Genomic DNA, 18,215 nt, shown 5'->3' on the forward strand with positions numbered 1-18,215 from the left:
CATGTAAATTGATAAGATCTTAAAAAAGAGGTACATTTGTGGGAAGTTTAACTGAAAAAAGCGTTATATTTTCTACTTTTTTAAGCACAATGTCCTGAAAAAAACTATTTATTTATCCCATTGCAATTGAAAACAGTATTTTAGTATTTCATTACCTCCAATATGATGTGAAAAATAATTCATCAAGTCTTTCGAAACACATTATTATTAAACTGATTTCATGTTTCAGGAAATTAAATTTAATCTCAGAGGATTTCAAAACCAAGTGCTTCAAAATGAGCTCAAGGATCAAAAAATAGAAAGCAAACGAAACGGAAATGCCAATCATCAATTGGATTCAATAAAAGGACTGCAGTCTTTCGAGTAACTAGTTGCGTCAACAAGAAACTGACAAACCAAAAAGAATTACGATTCGGAAAAGAAACCAAAGAAATAAAGTTTTTAGTACAAATGGATAAAAACTTTTATGTATGACTGACTTCATTAGAAAGATTTTAACTCGCGAAAAAAACGCACTTCATTATATATATATATATATATATATATATATATATATATATATATATATATATATATATATATATATATATATATATATATATATATATATATATATATATATATATATACAACAATTTTGACAGAAAAATAATGATGAGAAAAAGGAAAATACAAGCAGCAATTTAATAGTAACAGAGAAAGGATGAATCCAGAGCTCATCAGACGTGGAGGATTCAATAAATATGGTCAAAAGACCAAAAAAAAACTAAATTTAAAATCAGGATTTTAAACTTTTATCATAATTTATATATATATATATATATATATATATATATATATATATATATATATATATATATATATATATATATATATATATATATATATATATATATTAAAACACATTAAATTCAAACTTTACGGGGTTCCTTGATTGGTAAATAAGGAATGGGCCTCGACTGTTAATCCTTCTATCCTGCTTTTGAATATATGATTTTTCTTATGTATGTATCGATTATAAAACTATTTCAATGATGTGGTTATTCAGTAGTACTTAACAACATTCTAAACTAATCGACTTATATATTTTTTTCTTTTTTTGGGGGGGGGGGGCGCTTAGTGCAGTAGGGTTTTTTGTTTTTATTTAATAATTATTTTTTATTTTACACTTTTTAGTTAATTTTCATTGAATAGTTCTAATGTGTCCCCTTTCCCTCTAATATCCAGTGATGGGAATTGTAATAAATTCTACAATTTCACAAGAAATCAGGTCACAATTTTGGAAGAAAAACTTATTTTGCTAAATAAGTCTCCAACTCCAACAATATCACTTTGAGAATGTTTTCGAAAGCCATCTCTTTCTATATTGTTGTTGTTTTTTTTTTTTAATTCAGATTTTAGATTTGACTTGACAAAAATCTTTATCTAGAAATGCTAGTTATTATTTAATTTGATGCTGTTTTGTTTAGATAAGCAGTTTTTTCGGTTTTCAGCAAGGATGTGTAAAATATTTTTTTTTCCTCACTTTCATCTTCTGTAAAAATATTATTGTGTTCCTGAATTAATATTACAACCGCTTTCTGCAGAATAATTCACAAAAATTGTTTTGTCAAGTTTTTTTATTCCTCTTTTAATATAAAAATTCATCCTTCCAAGTTGAAGCCTTTGTTAAGGAAATCGGAACTGATAGAAAATCGGGTAAAGAAATATTTTGTAACAGGTATTACAAAACATTTATCAGCGTCTAGAATAATTTGAGTCACAATTCTTTTAACTGTGGTTGGAATAATATCATCTAATAAGGAAAGAGCCATAGTTTCGTGAGCCAAATTTAAGCTAAGGTTTGAAAATTTTTTGAGAGTAACTTAACTGATTTCTGGATCAATATCCTGATAATTGATCAGTTGACACATGAATAGAAAATCCGGATAGGGAGCTTTAACAGCTTCCGGAAGGAGAAAGCAGGCTCGAACGTAGACTCGAGCACAAGAAAAATACAAAATGTTCTTAAAGCGTTCTTCTCCCTTTTAAATAACTGAAACATACCCTAAGTAGTTAAATCTTGAGTACATAAAGAGCCTTTGACATTTACCTAGCACTCGATGATCATCACGCTGTTGTTTCTGAATAGAAAGGTGTTGTTCAAGATATCCGAGCATGGTTGAGAAATGAGAATATATCATCAAGTACTTCCATCGTTACCAGATATATCTTTTTTTGTCAAATTTTGTCCTTGTTCTCTGTCGCTGTCGTCAAAACTATCGTTGCTTGGGTTGATTGAAGCTAGAAGCTCAGTCATAAGCTGTTGATGAGACATATTGTTATTCCATTTTTTCATAAGTTCTTCGAACAATTCCATTTTCTTTCTTTTTTTTTATCTCCTCTTTTTGTGCTAGTCTTTTGTCAGCACCAACCATGGAGCCCGGGGGCTTCTTTTTTCGCACCAAAGAATTCAGAATTTTTATCCTTTTCATTATTTCTCTCTTTCAAAGCATCTGCACGCGCAATGCCAGAGAAAGTATCTATAACTTCAGGTCTCTCCCCTCAAAATGATCTTTTCTCCTCCTTTTTTAAACCATAAATTCTTGATAGGAAAAAAAAATCTGTAATTGTTTCGTACTTCATAGAGTTAGGCAAATTAATCAATTCAGTGTTTGTTCTTGTAATAGTAATTCGTGATTTCTTTTTTTTTTTTTTGTGGGCCAGAAAACAGAAATTCTTGAAACAATAATGCTGCACTTCCTGTTTTTTTTTTTTGTCATTGTAAAAAAGAAAAAGAAAAAGAAATGCTTAAAATTTATCTATTTCATGGAATTTTCACTCCAACAATTTCATTGGAAACGTAATCGAGAAGATAGAAATAAATCTCTTCAAAACTTCCGGGAACAGCTACCTGTAGGCGCTGGTGCTACGTTGCAAGTCTAGATGGATAGTTGCAATGGTCAGGCAAAAGTTACCAACAGCACAGACCGCTCTTAAATGAAAATTAGTGATAAAAGACAATGCTGTACTGTGGTAGAAAATAAGTAAACGGCGCACATTTTGTAAAAATAGAGTTACCGCACTAAGTGAAAATTAATGTCAAAAGATAATGTTATACTTAGTTACAAACTAAATAAACCATACACATTTCATAAAAATAGAGTCACAAATTAAATTTACCTAATCACTTGAAAAAAATACATCGATTTATTTTGTAATATCAATAATACTTTACCTTTCATAATCCTTTCATAAGTACTTTCTCATATTCACTCAACAAAAGTGTAGTTAAAGTTACAGAAAACACTCTATTGCTAACAAAGTTAATAAAACTCAAACTACATTATATTTCTAATTAATTTTGAATACACTCATAAATTCATGTGTTCTTACAAAAATAACTCGGCTAAAATCTAACAGAGAAGCTTTTGGGGTATTGTTGAGTCGCAAGAGTCGTCTTGGCGAAAAAGTTTCGCCACCTGAAAAGGAACCAGATGAAAAGCGGGAAAGCTATACAAAGTCACAAGAAAAAGCAGGACAGGAAATAAGGTCATCAAAAATCCAGATCTGCTAAAAATTTCTTTAACTTGAAAAAAGATGAAAAAATGTCTTTTCGGTGAAAATTCTATAATTTCATGCTATTTGAGGCACATTTTAAACTTTTCCAATTAAACTAATATTTGGCACACATCATTTTTTTGTCCATTGAAACAAAATAGGGGGATGGGAGCGAACTTTTTGCAAAGTTTAAAAATAATGGCCATCCTAATATATATATATATATATATATAGATATATATATATGATATTAAACGGAATTAACTCGCGGAATCAGGAGCCAAATCCCGCGAGATTTTCAATACCTCAATTTTTACCATGCACACGTTTTCTAACTTTTGCCGCTCAAAAAATGACTATTTTCACATGCATCATCTTAAGTTTGAATAACCTTCCTCTTATATCTGCAAGAAAGGTAAGAAAAACTTTGTGTCTCATATGATGATCGGTAGATTTACCATTTAAGAACACAATAAAAATTGAATTTATTTTTCTGAAATGGAATTGGTATTCTCATTCGGGAGGATTAGTTTTCATACGTTCAGCAGTTGAGAAAATGCGTATAATTTAAAAACATTTTCGAAAACCATCACTAAAATTCAAATTCCAGAAAATTACGCTTTAGAAAAAATAGAGAGATTTCAAAACCCGCTGGGGTAGCCTCAATGCAATATTGGAGAACTTTTGTAAGCTTAAGGAATGCACTCAAAATCTTTAACTTAACGTGCACAATATTTTTCTACGAAGAAGAAAGCAATGATTTTTATGTTCGGCACGACTCTAAAATTGACGACAGAAACTTGGATGAAGCATAGAATGACTCGCATGACAGTGCAGTAAGTTAAGCTGCTCAAGTTTTGAAATGTCTCTTTAAAGTGAGCAGTAAAATTAGTGAAATTATCCAAAAACTTTTACTGAGCTTACCACTTGATGGTGAAGCCAAGTAGCACTCACCTCTTGCAGTAATGAACCAAATTCACGGATTCAATGACCAACGTTTATGAAACAACAATGGTATTCTTAATGCACGTTAAATTGGATACAGCAAAACATACATAGCCGTCGTTTTCATCCGAAATTTGAAGTTCTTGGGGGAAAAGGGGGGTAGAAAAATCTATTTCAGATGATAATGAAGATAATGGGGATCTTTTGCAAAAGTGGAGCCACAGTGGAGTTGCAGTATGTGTTTTCGTCAAGCGCATAATATTTTGAGCAAAAATCCTTTCTCATCCTGTAGGGGAAGGTCGTTTAGTATCGGACAGCGGGTAATATCGGACAAGGGCTGTTCTTAATTCCTCCGCCAGGGGCAGCATGTACTTGGTCAACATAGTGTGCCGTATTGGGGAAGAAAGCCACAGATGCCATATTGGTTCAAATCAACCGTTCATTCTGGTGTGCAAAGCTAGTTGTTCGTTTGTTGAGAGAATTGCAGTGCACGAACTTAACTTCTGAGGCATATATTTACACATAGAGTAAGTTATATTGTTTCATTGCTATACCTTTAAACTGATAGTATATTAATCTAAGTATTATGAGATATAAAAGTGTCTAGCTTAAGTAATAGCCTAGTGATGGTTAAACAACTGTAGCTTTACAGTCGGGTTGTATCGGACAAACCAATTTCGAATTGTATCGGACAAAGTTACTGGCACCAAAATAAAATACAGACGGTTTTTTTTATCTGTCCAACAGGTTGAAATTTAAAAATCACGACATAAATCGGATGAGAGAAACAAATATAAAAGAAGTCATTGAAAAAGTTGGACTTGTTAGAAAAAGTTTTAAAATTTAGCAGAGGAGAAAAAAAGATTGAGAGAACAGAAGCGCCAAAAAGAGAGAGAGAGAGAGAAAGGGGGTAAACCCAAACCAAAGAAACAAAAAATAGTTCAACCAAAAATGAAAAACAAAGAAAACACTAAAAGAAAGTTAAAGTATGATGATGAGTCGCAGGGAAACGAAGAGCTGACTCACTGCATAATTTGTAATGAGACATTTGAAGAAGATTGGATCCAATGCCAAACGTATAAGGGTTGGGCACATGAAAAATGTATTGAGCTACAACTAGACAGTCTTTACTACACATGTGATGTGTGTTCCAAAGTTTAAAATGAATTTGTTTCAGTTAGGGGGGCCTAAACCAACCATAGGCTATATTTTCAACTTTTATTAAAAAAATATTACTTATTTTCATTTTTAAACTTAAAGTAAATCAACCTAAGTAACCAACTACTTAGCTTGTTTCATTTTTATGCACATTAAAATGTTATTTCTGAACTATTTTCTTTTTATTTCAATATTTTTATGTTTTGTCCGATACAACACTCCAAAATTTAAAATTGGCCAAAAATAGAGTTTGACAAAAACTTGTTTAAAAAATACAACTCCATGTTTTTTTAACTAAAGTTTACAATTTATGTTAGGTAACTTAGTACAGCATAATTTAGTGTAAAAACTAATTATTTACAAATAAAACAAAAAGTGTTATGATTGAAAACTGTGGACTGTATAGTTCTGCTTTCAGGGTCAAAACATAAAGCAAATCATTGTGCATCTTTTAACAATAATATTGTGTCTGTGGGTAAAATATATTTTTTGTAATCACCGTTCACAATTTTGCTAATTAATTAATTATATGCTAACTAATTATTAAAAAAATCTTTTTTTTTTAAATTTCTTTATTGGAAACATATTAAAATATAATGCACTTTTTAATGTCTAAAGGTCTGATTTTTAAATCAAAATTTGAAAAAAAATGTTGAAACCTATACGTATGCCTTAATGGCTCATTCTTCAACACTATTAAACAGAAAGCATCCTCTAGAAGCAAAAAATGCTCTGCAAGATTACATCAAAGTAAAACTTTAATTAGTGAATTTAAATGCGTCTAGCAGTTGCGCCGAAGCTCTCAACTTAAATTTTCGCATTCTCACGCTGCAAGAAGAGATGACAGACTACAGGTATACGTATACATTAGTTATTTGTCCAAGGTTATTAAATCAGCAAAACTTGCAACAGCCAATGATATTCTTGGCTTTTTTTCTTTTTTTACATAAGTAGTTTGTTGTCTGTTGTGTTCAACTGTATACTGCAGTCTTAGTGCGCATTTAGCAATATTTTTGGTAGCTTTTAGGCTACGGAGTTTTGAAGTGGAAGGCAAGATGGGTTGTTTTCCAATTACTAATTGCTGATTATGTTACTAAAATAGACAAAAATGAAAGCATTTGAGAACATGCAATTTCACAAATGTTACCGAGAAATAACTCTAAAAATTATGTGATTTTAAAAATCCGTCAGATGTTTCTAAACTTACTTCTTTATCGTTAATAAACCATTTAAGAAGAGCAGTGCTACGGGCTGGAGCAGAAGTGCAATTTACGTCTACCAAGTCACCAATTTCATACCTTGGGCTTGTACCTTCAATTTTAGGTCCATCCTGACCTGGAACAATGTTAGGAACTGCTGCAACGTAATGCACTGAATTAGGACCCCAAAGTTTGTTTGCAAAATAGATAATGTAATAATAAATACATCAGTAGAAAATTTGATAAATGGATTGACGCGAATTAATACAAAAATATATTTATCTCTTTTAAGAGAAGTTGTAAAAAGCAGACTCTATGTCACCACGCCGAAATTCTTGGAACTGTTTTATGAAAATAGTACAATAATATTGTTTATACATTTATTTTGTGAGATTTTTCCTTTTTACTACAACAGATCAGAAATTAAAAGGGGAAACTGAATATTTTTGTTAAAATGTAATTCTGCTTAAGGTCGATACCTTTAAAATTTTAACTTTTCTTACTGCATCTTAAAGAAGGGTTGTTCTTCTTTGTCTTCTTGGAGTAGTTTTTGTGAACAATTTAACATTTTTGTTGCATATATTTACAACGCTACATCCTACTGAAATAGCAACTATTAATTTAAAATTAAGTTAGTCTGCCAAAATTATACAAATACAAATACAAAAGTGACGACCAGCAACAGGCTCTGGGCCCAGGTAGGCTGGTCCTAGTCAATTTACAATCCCCAATGAATATCAATGGTCCTCTTAAAACTATCTACTCCCTTGCTCATTGCCACCTCTTCCGGTAAGCTGTTCCAAGGTTCCACTACCCTGCTAAACTAATATTTTTTCCTAATATCCATATTAGCCTGAGATTTCAATAGCTTAAAACAATGACCCCTTGTCCTGTTTTCAGTGCGAAACTTCAGCCCCCGTAACATCTTTCATTTTAATAAATTTAAACAACTGAATCATGTCCCTTCGGTTTCTTCTTTGCGCAAGACTGTACCCTTTGAGCATTCTAAGCCTGAAATGGTATTAAATAAATTATAAATTTTACAGTGGACTCTCTCTTTCTGAACACTCTCTTATGTAAACATCCCGATATTCTGAACACATTTTGATGGTCCCGGTGAAACTCCATAGACTTAACATAGTTTGACCTCTCTGTACACTGAACACCCTATAATATTTAATAATAAGTATCTTTATTCTATAAAGGGTGAGATAAAACGATTTGGAAAAATATAAAGTGTGGTTGGAACCATTGAGAGGATAACAATTGCAAAGGAGTTTAGGACGATAGTCTATTATGTTAAAGAAAATCGTAAATTCAAGCGTGTAAATTGAGCTCTCAACAGTAAAAACGCGGATAAATAGAGGAATGGCTGCACTAATTCATTTATTTTCGTGATTTAGAAACTGGTCTATTCGTCTTAATGGATATAACAACTTCTCTTATTTTTCCAGAACTCTTTTTTTACTTCCTTTTACAAAAAATGAAGTATTGTATTCATAAAAAAAATTCACCAAAAAATCGGCCTTAATTTCCATTTTGCTCAACCCCAAATGAATGTTGAGTTTTTTTTTCAACCAGACCACACATGGATATAAGCCTAGGAACGTACAGACATCCGAAATATCCATTTTGACGATCCCCGAGTTAATTACAACGAGTTTTCTTGTGACGTCTGTATGTACGTATGTATGTGCGTATTTGCGTATGTGCGTATCTGTGTATGTGTGTATGTATGTCGCATAACTCAAGAATGGAATGTCCTAGAAAGTTTAAATTTGGTACGTAGACTCCTAGTGGAGTTTAGTTGTGCACCTTCCTTTTTGGTTGCATTTCTATGCTCCAAAGGGGGTCTTTTGCCCCTTTTTGGATGGAAATCATTGTTAATTTTGATGTAAACTCAAGTGGTGTTATAACACTTGGCGATATATCTCAAGTTTTTTGGTCGCCAAGTTTTGTCTTGGCGATTTATTTATTTTTTTTTTATTTATTTATTTTTTTTAAAAAATCTGGTTTCAATGTCGCCACTGTTGGTGATATTTAGAGAGTAAACTATTGAATCATATTAAAATTAAAACCGCCAATAATGAGAAAATGACATTAAATTGGAGTAAAAGGAAGTCATGTGATGCACACATCAGCTCGTTTTTTTACTGTATTGTAAAAATGTTACGAAAATAAAAGAAAAAAAAATATTCGAAAAGCAATAAACTAAAAAAATGAAAAAAAAGGAAAAGAAAACTAACTTTAAATAGTTTTTTAGAGTCGGGAAAATGTGTGTTTCTCAGCCTATCTGCTCCTCCCTCCACCCAACAAACTTTAGGGGAATAGTCCGATTAGTATTTGTCCTAAAAATTGTGCATTGTTTTTATTTGGATATTTTAAGGTACTTTAAATTAGGATAAAATTATTTAAAATATATTAGGTTAAAAATATTAAAAAATTCAATCATTTCTTTAACAGTGACGCCTACTTGAAAAACTTAAGCCGTTCTTTTAAAGAAATCTACAGAGCAAAAAATTATGTTTTCGTACCAAGAAATCAAGAAATGTTCTGAGTCTAATTGCGTTCTCTAATTGAAATGCAGGTAGTAGTAGGCTTATCATTGGTTAGAAATAAAAACTTAACGAGAGACTCAAAGAAAAGTGAGTTTGAAGTGCAAAAGAAAACAACAAACGATTTTTTTAGAACACATGGTTATTCATTGAAAGAATTTCATCACAATTAACAGAAAAATTTCTATCATTCAGTTTTCTTTTTGGTGTCAAAAAAAAAAAATATTTTTTTTAACGAAAATTTTTGTTCTTTTACAGATTGAAAACAAAGTGATTGAATTCAAAATACCTCTATTTAGAAGAAAATTAATGAATAGAATTTTTTATATCATGATGCCTAATGCTTGAAATACTGAATTTGATATCGTTCTAACTTAGAAGTACTAGATTTAAGTCAAATTTTCGTTGCAAAATTGTGTTTAACGAAAACTTAACTTAAAGTACGATTGTGTAAAAGATTATATTAGAGCCTACGACAATTTAAGGAGAGATATAGCTAGAAAATCGATGTTAACACTAAGGAAATTTTTGTTTTTGAAGTGCTTCTTGTTAAAATGCTAGATTTTGACTGTCTTTAGTTTTTACCTGTTTTCAGAGGAAAACAAATCTTTGCTCTATTAGTGTTTGCTTTCATGAACTCGACAAAACTGATCTTATTTTCTCTGCTTCACTGAAATACAACTACCACTCATACATAAACGCCGGTTTTAACATGCAAATAAGCTATTGCTTCATTTTTGAAGAATATTTACGATTAACTGTCGCTGTTTCGTTTGAGAATTTAAAAAAAAAAAACAGTTAAAAGGCAAACACTATTGCCATATACTTGCCAAAATTAAGTCTTTTTTATCCAAAGACAGTTAAAAAAAATTCACAACGATGGAAAATATTGCCAGTTTTATATCAGCTGTTTATTTAAAGATGTACAGAGTTTTAAATAAAAAACAAAATTATCCGCAGTTTTATCAATAATTCACCACATCCGATTGGATTGGTTAAATTATAATTACATTCGGTTTATGAATTATGATATTATAACGCGCTTGCTTTATGACTCCGAAAAATTAATTACTTTTTTTTTGGCTACAATCACTTAGTGAGATGTTAATTTATATTTTCTTTTAAGTATATAACATGCTTTTTCTTGTTTAATTTGACTACAGTTGAAATGCAAAACATATTTGTTTTTTGATGGAATAAATAACAATGGTTTCCAGAGAATGTGCTTCTACCTCTTAAACTTTTTCACAAAAAATGCGTTTAATTTAGTTAGTTAAATAATTTGGAAAGATATTACCAGTGCTATTTTTGTTGTGTTTTTCTATACATTTAATTTGCAAATATTTGTGAGATTATGTGTTTAGAATAATAATTGTTTTGTACAAATATACGGCATAATTCTTTTAATAAAAAATGTTTGATGGTTACAACTCACCAAACGTTTATGTGTAATAATTTGAGAGAGAAAAATAAATCACATCGATTTTACAACATATATAGTTATTCGTTTTACGCAAAACAGGTGTGAGTAGCTAAAAGATAATTATTTTAAGGAACAAAAACTACTTTTTAAAAATATTGTAGCCAAAAATAAGCGAATACTACAAGTATTACGAAACGTATGTTGGCATTCGGGAAGTTTAGTCTCGTTTAGTTTTGTCCTAACTTTCAGTTTTCTCTCACTGCAGCTCTAATTTCCACTCTATTTACATCCTATCATCCTATTACTGACCTATCAAAAGGAACTGATGTATCAACTGAACATTTTTCTTACAAAATATTTTACATTTATCGAAATCTGGCGATAACTTTGACTAATGCATTATCACTTATAGAGTACTAAAGTACTTTACAGGAGTACGAGTGAGTACTTGGCGAGTTCCAAAATAAAAAGACCATTTTAAATCATTTAAACAATGAACTATTTCAATAATTCTTTTTCATTTAGCCTGTTGAGGTGTCCGTAAATACCCCCTTTTTTATTTTTTATTTTTCTTGAATTTCATTTTTTTTAAAATATTTTTTTGGTTATGGATAAATTTAACAACATGGATATATTTAAATCTGTAAACCAATATGAACTTAGAAAAAAATGGAAACAGCTCATGAACCCATATATCAACATTTTAATTTAGGAAAATTACCCAAAATTATTCTGAATTGTTTTTAAAAATTAAGAGGGGAAAAAGAATCCATCCAGACGACTCATTATTACAAAGGAACATAGGGCCACATTCCAATCTGAGAGGCAGAAACGAGGAGAGTAGGAACGGATCTTGCTAGATTAAGTAGTGCAAATAATTGCCTCTGGCGTCATTTTATACCTGTCAACGTAGTATATCTCCTAAAACTATCAAGAATTTACCGCATGCCAATATCCACTGAAAAAAGCAGCATTTTGCTCTTAGTTGGTACCGGAGAAAGGCAATCACACCCCACGTTGTCTTTAAAAACGGCACAAAATCGACAGCGTCATATGACAAACGACACGCATGTTGGCATTTTGAGCACGTGCTGTAAATTTTTCACTAAACAACAAATCTGACTGCAACTATTAGTATCGTTCTTTCGCTTTCCTGACACTGCTATAAGTTAAGGTTATAATCCTAATATTATTTTTTTCCCTCAAAGTTTAATACGACTCAATGATCCTGCGTAATTTGTGGTTGTCTAGATGGATAATATCACCCTTCTTAATTTGTCAAAACAATTCAGAATCACCCTATATGTCTATAACTAAATGCTTGAGCAAGTCCCTTGAAATGAGGAGCAAAAGATCATAAAAACGAACTCACCTTTTCTCAAAAGCCCATATAATTGGCTAGGAACGAACCAGTTTATCTCAAACTATTATTACCTACCTGGATAGTAAGTAGATCTTCTTATTGATCACAAAAATCACTTTATTTTTGAATTAAACTCAATCTGGTGTTAAGATTTGCTCTTTCTAAAGTAGTTAGTGATTCGTTTTCTAAGTTACTATAGTTGATACTTAAGTTTCAGTGGTAAGCTTTGTAATTTAAGATAAGGTATTTAAAAGTTTTACGGACAGGTTTCAATGTATTTAAAATTTTATTACATATATTATTCATCCTAATTTTTAACAAGGTCGTTTCCAGGAACAAACAAAAAGCCTTTCTGAAGTAGTTAGTGATTCGTTTTCTAAGTTATTTCAGTTGATACTTACGTTTCAGTGGTAAGTTTTGTAATTTAAGGTAAGGTATTTAAAAGTTTTACAGACAGATTTCAATGTATTTAAAGTTTTATTACATATATTAGTCATCCTAATTTTTAACAAGGCGTTTTCCAGGAACAAACAAAATGCCTAGCTGTCACAACCATTACTCTCGTGACTAATAGTGATCCTCCGGGGAGAAAATCGAGCGAAAGGGGACCGCGATTATATTTAAATTATCTGCTTAATATGAAAGAGGAAATAACACTGAAACAACAGAAATAATATGGTACTTTAAAATACTTCTTTATTGTCATTGGAACAAGATTATCCTGATACGAAGCAGATTAATAAAACAAGTGAACTATACATAGATTTTACCAATGGGATTTCACCATAGAACAAAATTGAAAGTAAATTGAAACGTCATACCATATCTTTTTGTTCTTAGTACCTATAATATACTTTTTATTTGTAAAATTATAATAAAAATCAAATAGGGGACAGAGTCTTTTTAAAATTTTGCTTTAAAGTTGGTTAAGATGAGTTTTAATTAAAAACTACATACAATTTTTTAGGCTTTTTTGTTTGTTTCGGTTATAATTTTTTATTTTTGTTTTAGTATGTAGTCGATTACTAGATATTTCGTTTTTTGTGCTGAATCTTCATCTGCTACTCTGTTTCTAATTTGAGAAAGACGTCTTAACTTCTGTAACGTTAGTAAGGAGTGTTGCAATTATATTTTACCAATTACATTATAGATGCTTTATATTTTAGTGCTTCAAGAAATACACCTGTGCTCTGTAATTAACGCCCCTAAGAAACGCAATGATGTTAATTAATTTATAACTTAATGTGTAATCTGTAATTAAGATCATCTGCTACATTTTCACTGCAGACATGAAACCGTAAGTTCAGTTAATGCTATTGATAACTTCTCGTTTTCGTTTAAATGTGATTTTTACTTTAAAAGAAATAAGCAATTTCTCTCCAGCAGTTTTTTCCTTTATTAAGAACTAATTGATCAAAATGTCATCTAAAATAAGAAAAGAGTTATATTTCATGCTTTTTAACGAAGAAGAAAAGACATTTTGACATTCATTACCCATCGCTCGTGTCACTATTTACATTAGAAAAAAAAAAAAAAAACTTGCAAAGCTTCCCCCTTCACAACATGCTTATTACACTGGTTTACTCAGTCAAAAGATGTCATATGTGCCAAAATTGACATCCATTGCGTGTCTTTAGCTGTTAGCTAATTACCGGACTGACGTAAATTAAATGGCAGTGAAGACAGGAGAACAAGTAAGTATTGGTAAGGAAAATGGGAGTGTAATTTTGAACAATAGATTAAAAACAATATTTTATATTTTAATGTTTTTATTTCCACGCCGTTTTAAAATTTCTGGTCGGTCAAAAATAAATTATAATTATTGCTTTATCAAGAAGTTTTTTCTTAAAATATAGTTCAACGAGTAGTGAAATAATATTAAAACTATATGTAGAAAGATATTGGAATAACAAGATATCGTATAAAAATTGTCACACATTTGTGAAAGAGGCACAAAATTGAAAATCAATTTGCACTGTAAGAATTTCTATAATATGAAATTTTTACAGTGCAAATTGACAATACACTAGTTCTATTGTATTGTCAATTACAATAGAACTATTGTAGTTCAACTGAAAATACAATCTATTGTATTGACAATACAATAGTGTATTAAATACTTATAAAATTATAATAACTTTTTCTCATGGGGCTACTTAAGTAGAAAAAATTAATAGCAATGTTGTTTAGCGTGCCAATGTCTTTTATTATGATAGCTGTAGCGGAAAGTGTTTGAAATGCTATTGGTATGAAAAGCATGATGAATTTTCAAACAAATGTCTTAAATGTAGTCTTGGTTTTTCTACAAGATGCATAAACGATAACTTTATTTTCATTCAGCTTGTTCTTTACTACATTAATCTATTAGAAACATCAAAGTTCATAAATGTATTTCCAGCTTTCGAACAGTTTCTGCAAAACATAATTGCATTCAAAAGCTTCATACACATATGGAAATGTTTTCTCGGTGTTGTGTATTATTTTTCATTTTCTTAAAACCTACTGCCACATTTTGAATTCAAACCCAGCGGTGGGATTTAACAATTCAGCTTGTAAAGCATAAGAACCATACAATCTTCTAAATACGTGCTGTATCACTTGCATACAAAAAAAAAAAACTGTCATGCATCCGTACGTTTCTTGCTAGTGTAAATGAAAACTTATAAACAAAGAAGTTAAGAAATAATATTAACAAATGTAACAAATAGGATTTTGAAGCAGGAAAATTTTTGTCTTTCTGACTATCTTCCCCCTTAAAAATTTAGGAGCAGCAGTCCCATTCGAGTAAACCTCTTTTTGTTCGAAAGACGACAGGACACCCCATTCCCATGATCAGTTTTTTGATTTAAAAAAAATTGAGCTATTCAAAAACCTGAATAGTAGTGCGTACGGGGAAATTTAAAGCGCACATAAAAATGGAACCGATAGGCGAATTTGCATCTTTTCGAAAGAATCTTTGACGAAGAAATTGTTTATAAAAAATTTTTGATTTACTACAGTGTTTTTTTTTTTTTTTTTTTTGACAAGTCAAAGATTTTAAATATTTGTGCAGAAAATTAAGTTTTTTTATCTAAAGAAAAAAAACAGTAAAATTGAAAGGAAAAAAAAAGAATACCGTCGGTTCCAAAGAAAAATATTCGATTAAGCGTTGTATTTGATTATGCGAGGAAGTATTTTTTACCTTACCAAACTGATAACACTTGTCTAAAAAAGTAATAATAAATCACTAGCTATTTGAAAGTGGTATGTTTGAATGTCGGTGGTAAAAATTTGCTGATAGAAGCTTAATAATTACATAACATTTTGATAAATAGATACCTGTGTATGTTATGACAAATATTTTAAAAATCAAAGTAAATTCAAACATAAATTAATAGATCTTTGTTTTTCGGCACTCATGTTCCCTTCTGTCCCTTTCTGAAAAAATCAGTAATTGGGAACTGCTTGCTTAAAGTGTTTCAGGAACGCTTTTGTGTCTCCTTTTCCAAATTATAAAGAACGTTTACTTCCCCTCTTAGATTGTTAAAGTGCATATTATTCACTGACCATGGGGATACATTATAATTTTTATTGTTTTTTTTTCTCTCAGAAATATTACCTTTACATCAGAACGCCAAATGGAGCCCTCCGCTTTGTTCCCAGATTTGTCCATAAAGAATAAACCTTTAGTTTTGTTTTTTCATGTTGTTTATTTATTTATTACTCGTTTTTCCATTGATTGAACATTTTTATTCACAAAAATATTTACAAAAATTGACCAGTCTTATTGGATTATTCGGGGAAACTATTCAATTAAACGTGGTTAAACAACATTGCGTAAATAGGGAAATGTTCAGTTTTGGAACTTTTTTTTTCTTATATGCTGGGTATTTGTTGATCCAATAAGAATTTAAACTGTATTTTTTACACTATTTTTTATTTTTGACAGTGATTTTGTACCTCCAAAAAAGATGGAAATTATTCACTTCTTTTTCTCATGGGGCAAAAAGAAAAACAAAATATTTTTGTAATAAAATTTTTTCTATTTGATTATGAAATATATTTTGGATCAGTTAAATGAGAAAAAAAAGTTAATGAATAAATAAAACAGAAATGAAGCGATATATGAATAAATAAATAAATAAGTTAATGCATGAGAAAAGACAAATGAACGAACAAAATAGTGAATGAATAAGAAAATGAGTAAAAGAAAGAATAAATAAGGAAACTAATAAATGAAAGTAAATGAAATAATTAATAAATGAGTATGCAAGTGACTTAATAAAAGATTAAATTAGTAAATGACATGAACTATTTCACTTTGCATAATCCATTTTGTCCCGCATGCACTTGATTAACAGTACGAAGCATTTAAAATACAAATAAGCTTAATATTAAACAAATAAATACTGCACTAATTATTAGTAGGTCTCATTTAACAATTAATGACAAGCACTTTATCATTTAATAATAATAAAAATTATTTTTGACTTAGATCAAAATTTTAGAACATGGGTATCACTTTGTAAATATTTTTATATTATCTTATTCTTTGATTTTCAGAGGTAATTTTTTCTTGACTGCAATAGTCTATCTGTGATACTACATAGTTAAAATATTATTGGACAGGTGGCACAAAAAGCATAGCAAATATTTAACTATTTAACTTTACTCAGCATTCCCCTTCTTTGAAAAAAATATTGTTACTTTTGTAGGGTCTGGTGGGGTAAAGTGGTCATAAAATCGTTGGTTTTCAACTTATGTGACTAATAGATACAATAAATTCTTTAAACATTTGAACTTTTTTTGTTTTTATTTTACATTGCATTATTAAAGAACACAGTACATTGAGTTTTAAGAAAATATATATTGATTTAAGTAGTTTTATAACACTTTCTTTTCCCTTTGTATTTATGACCACTTTACCCCATGGGGTGGGGGAAAGTGGTCATATCATGGGGTAAAGTGGTCATAGTTAAAAATAGATGCAAAACCATTATAAACAACCCTAATATTTGTATATTTCGGTTATTTTTATAGTTACAAGTATATGCACAAGCAAGTGTGTATACACGAGTATATACGTGTCGTGTAAACATTAGTAAACATGTTCATATGTGAGTAGATACTTGTATGCATCAGATACATGTATGCACGTGCCTACTTAAGTATATACGTGTATACAAGAGTATATAAGCATGTATACGTGATTACCTACAGGAGTGTATACGTGTCTACACGAGTATATACGTGTCACGTGTATGTACGTGTCTCGTGTACGTACGGGTATATACACGGGCAAACGAATATCATATGCGTGTATGCACTTGTATCTCGAGTACATACGTGCATACCTGAGTATATACGTGTACAGTAGACGTATACACGCATATATAAGTGTACATACACACATGTACGAGTATGCACGAGTTAATTCGTGGATGCATCCAGTGCGTGTTTGTACGTGTCTACTCACAGATATATATTGTGAAGTACAAGTATATACATATGTACGTACAAACACGATTATATACCTGTACAGACGTATATAAGTACGTTTACGTGTATACACCAGTACATATAGGTATACAGGAGTATATAAGCTTATATACATGTGTGAATGCAGAATGAGCAAAAGCTCTTGGGCAAAAAATCTAACGAGTGTGAAAGGGGAGGATAAGAAGCAAAGAATTATAAGGAACTAACGTTTGCTGACGCGCTACATGCACACAAAGCCAGAAACTGATGAATGCAAACAAATTGCAATTTTGTTACACAAAGGTGATTTTATCCAACATTTTAATTTTTAAGAAATATTTAGAGCAGTTGCTAAAAATTACGGCCTGTAGTAGCTCTAATACAAGCATCGCAACAAAGGCGCAGTGACAGATGAAACTTTTTCAAAAATGTCTTTATTGCAACAGAGAGTGCTTTGTGATTGAGACGCACATGTATTACAGCTGCAGGCCGCAAATTTCATCAATCGCATTAAAACTTTCTTGAGACCTAAAATGTTGTGTTAAATTTTCTTTGTGTAATATATAAATTTGTGA

At 30.5% G+C, this 18,215-nt stretch overlaps 1 protein-coding gene across 1 annotated transcript in view; it reads right to left on the reverse strand.

Annotated features, from left to right (window-relative positions):
- LOC129218565 (synaptogenesis protein syg-2-like) overlaps positions 1-18,215 on the reverse strand; it is a 70,669-nt gene that overhangs the window by 29,420 nt on the left and 23,034 nt on the right. Inside the window, exon 5 of the mRNA XM_054852875.1 lies at positions 6,851-6,996. Within this exon, the coding sequence (XP_054708850.1) occupies positions 6,851-6,996 (146 nt within the window). The remainder of the gene's footprint in view (positions 1-6,850; positions 6,997-18,215) is intronic.

Source organism: Uloborus diversus, chromosome 3, assembly GCF_026930045.1.
Source record: "Uloborus diversus isolate 005 chromosome 3, Udiv.v.3.1, whole genome shotgun sequence".
NCBI lineage: Eukaryota > Metazoa > Arthropoda > Arachnida > Araneae > Uloboridae > Uloborus > Uloborus diversus.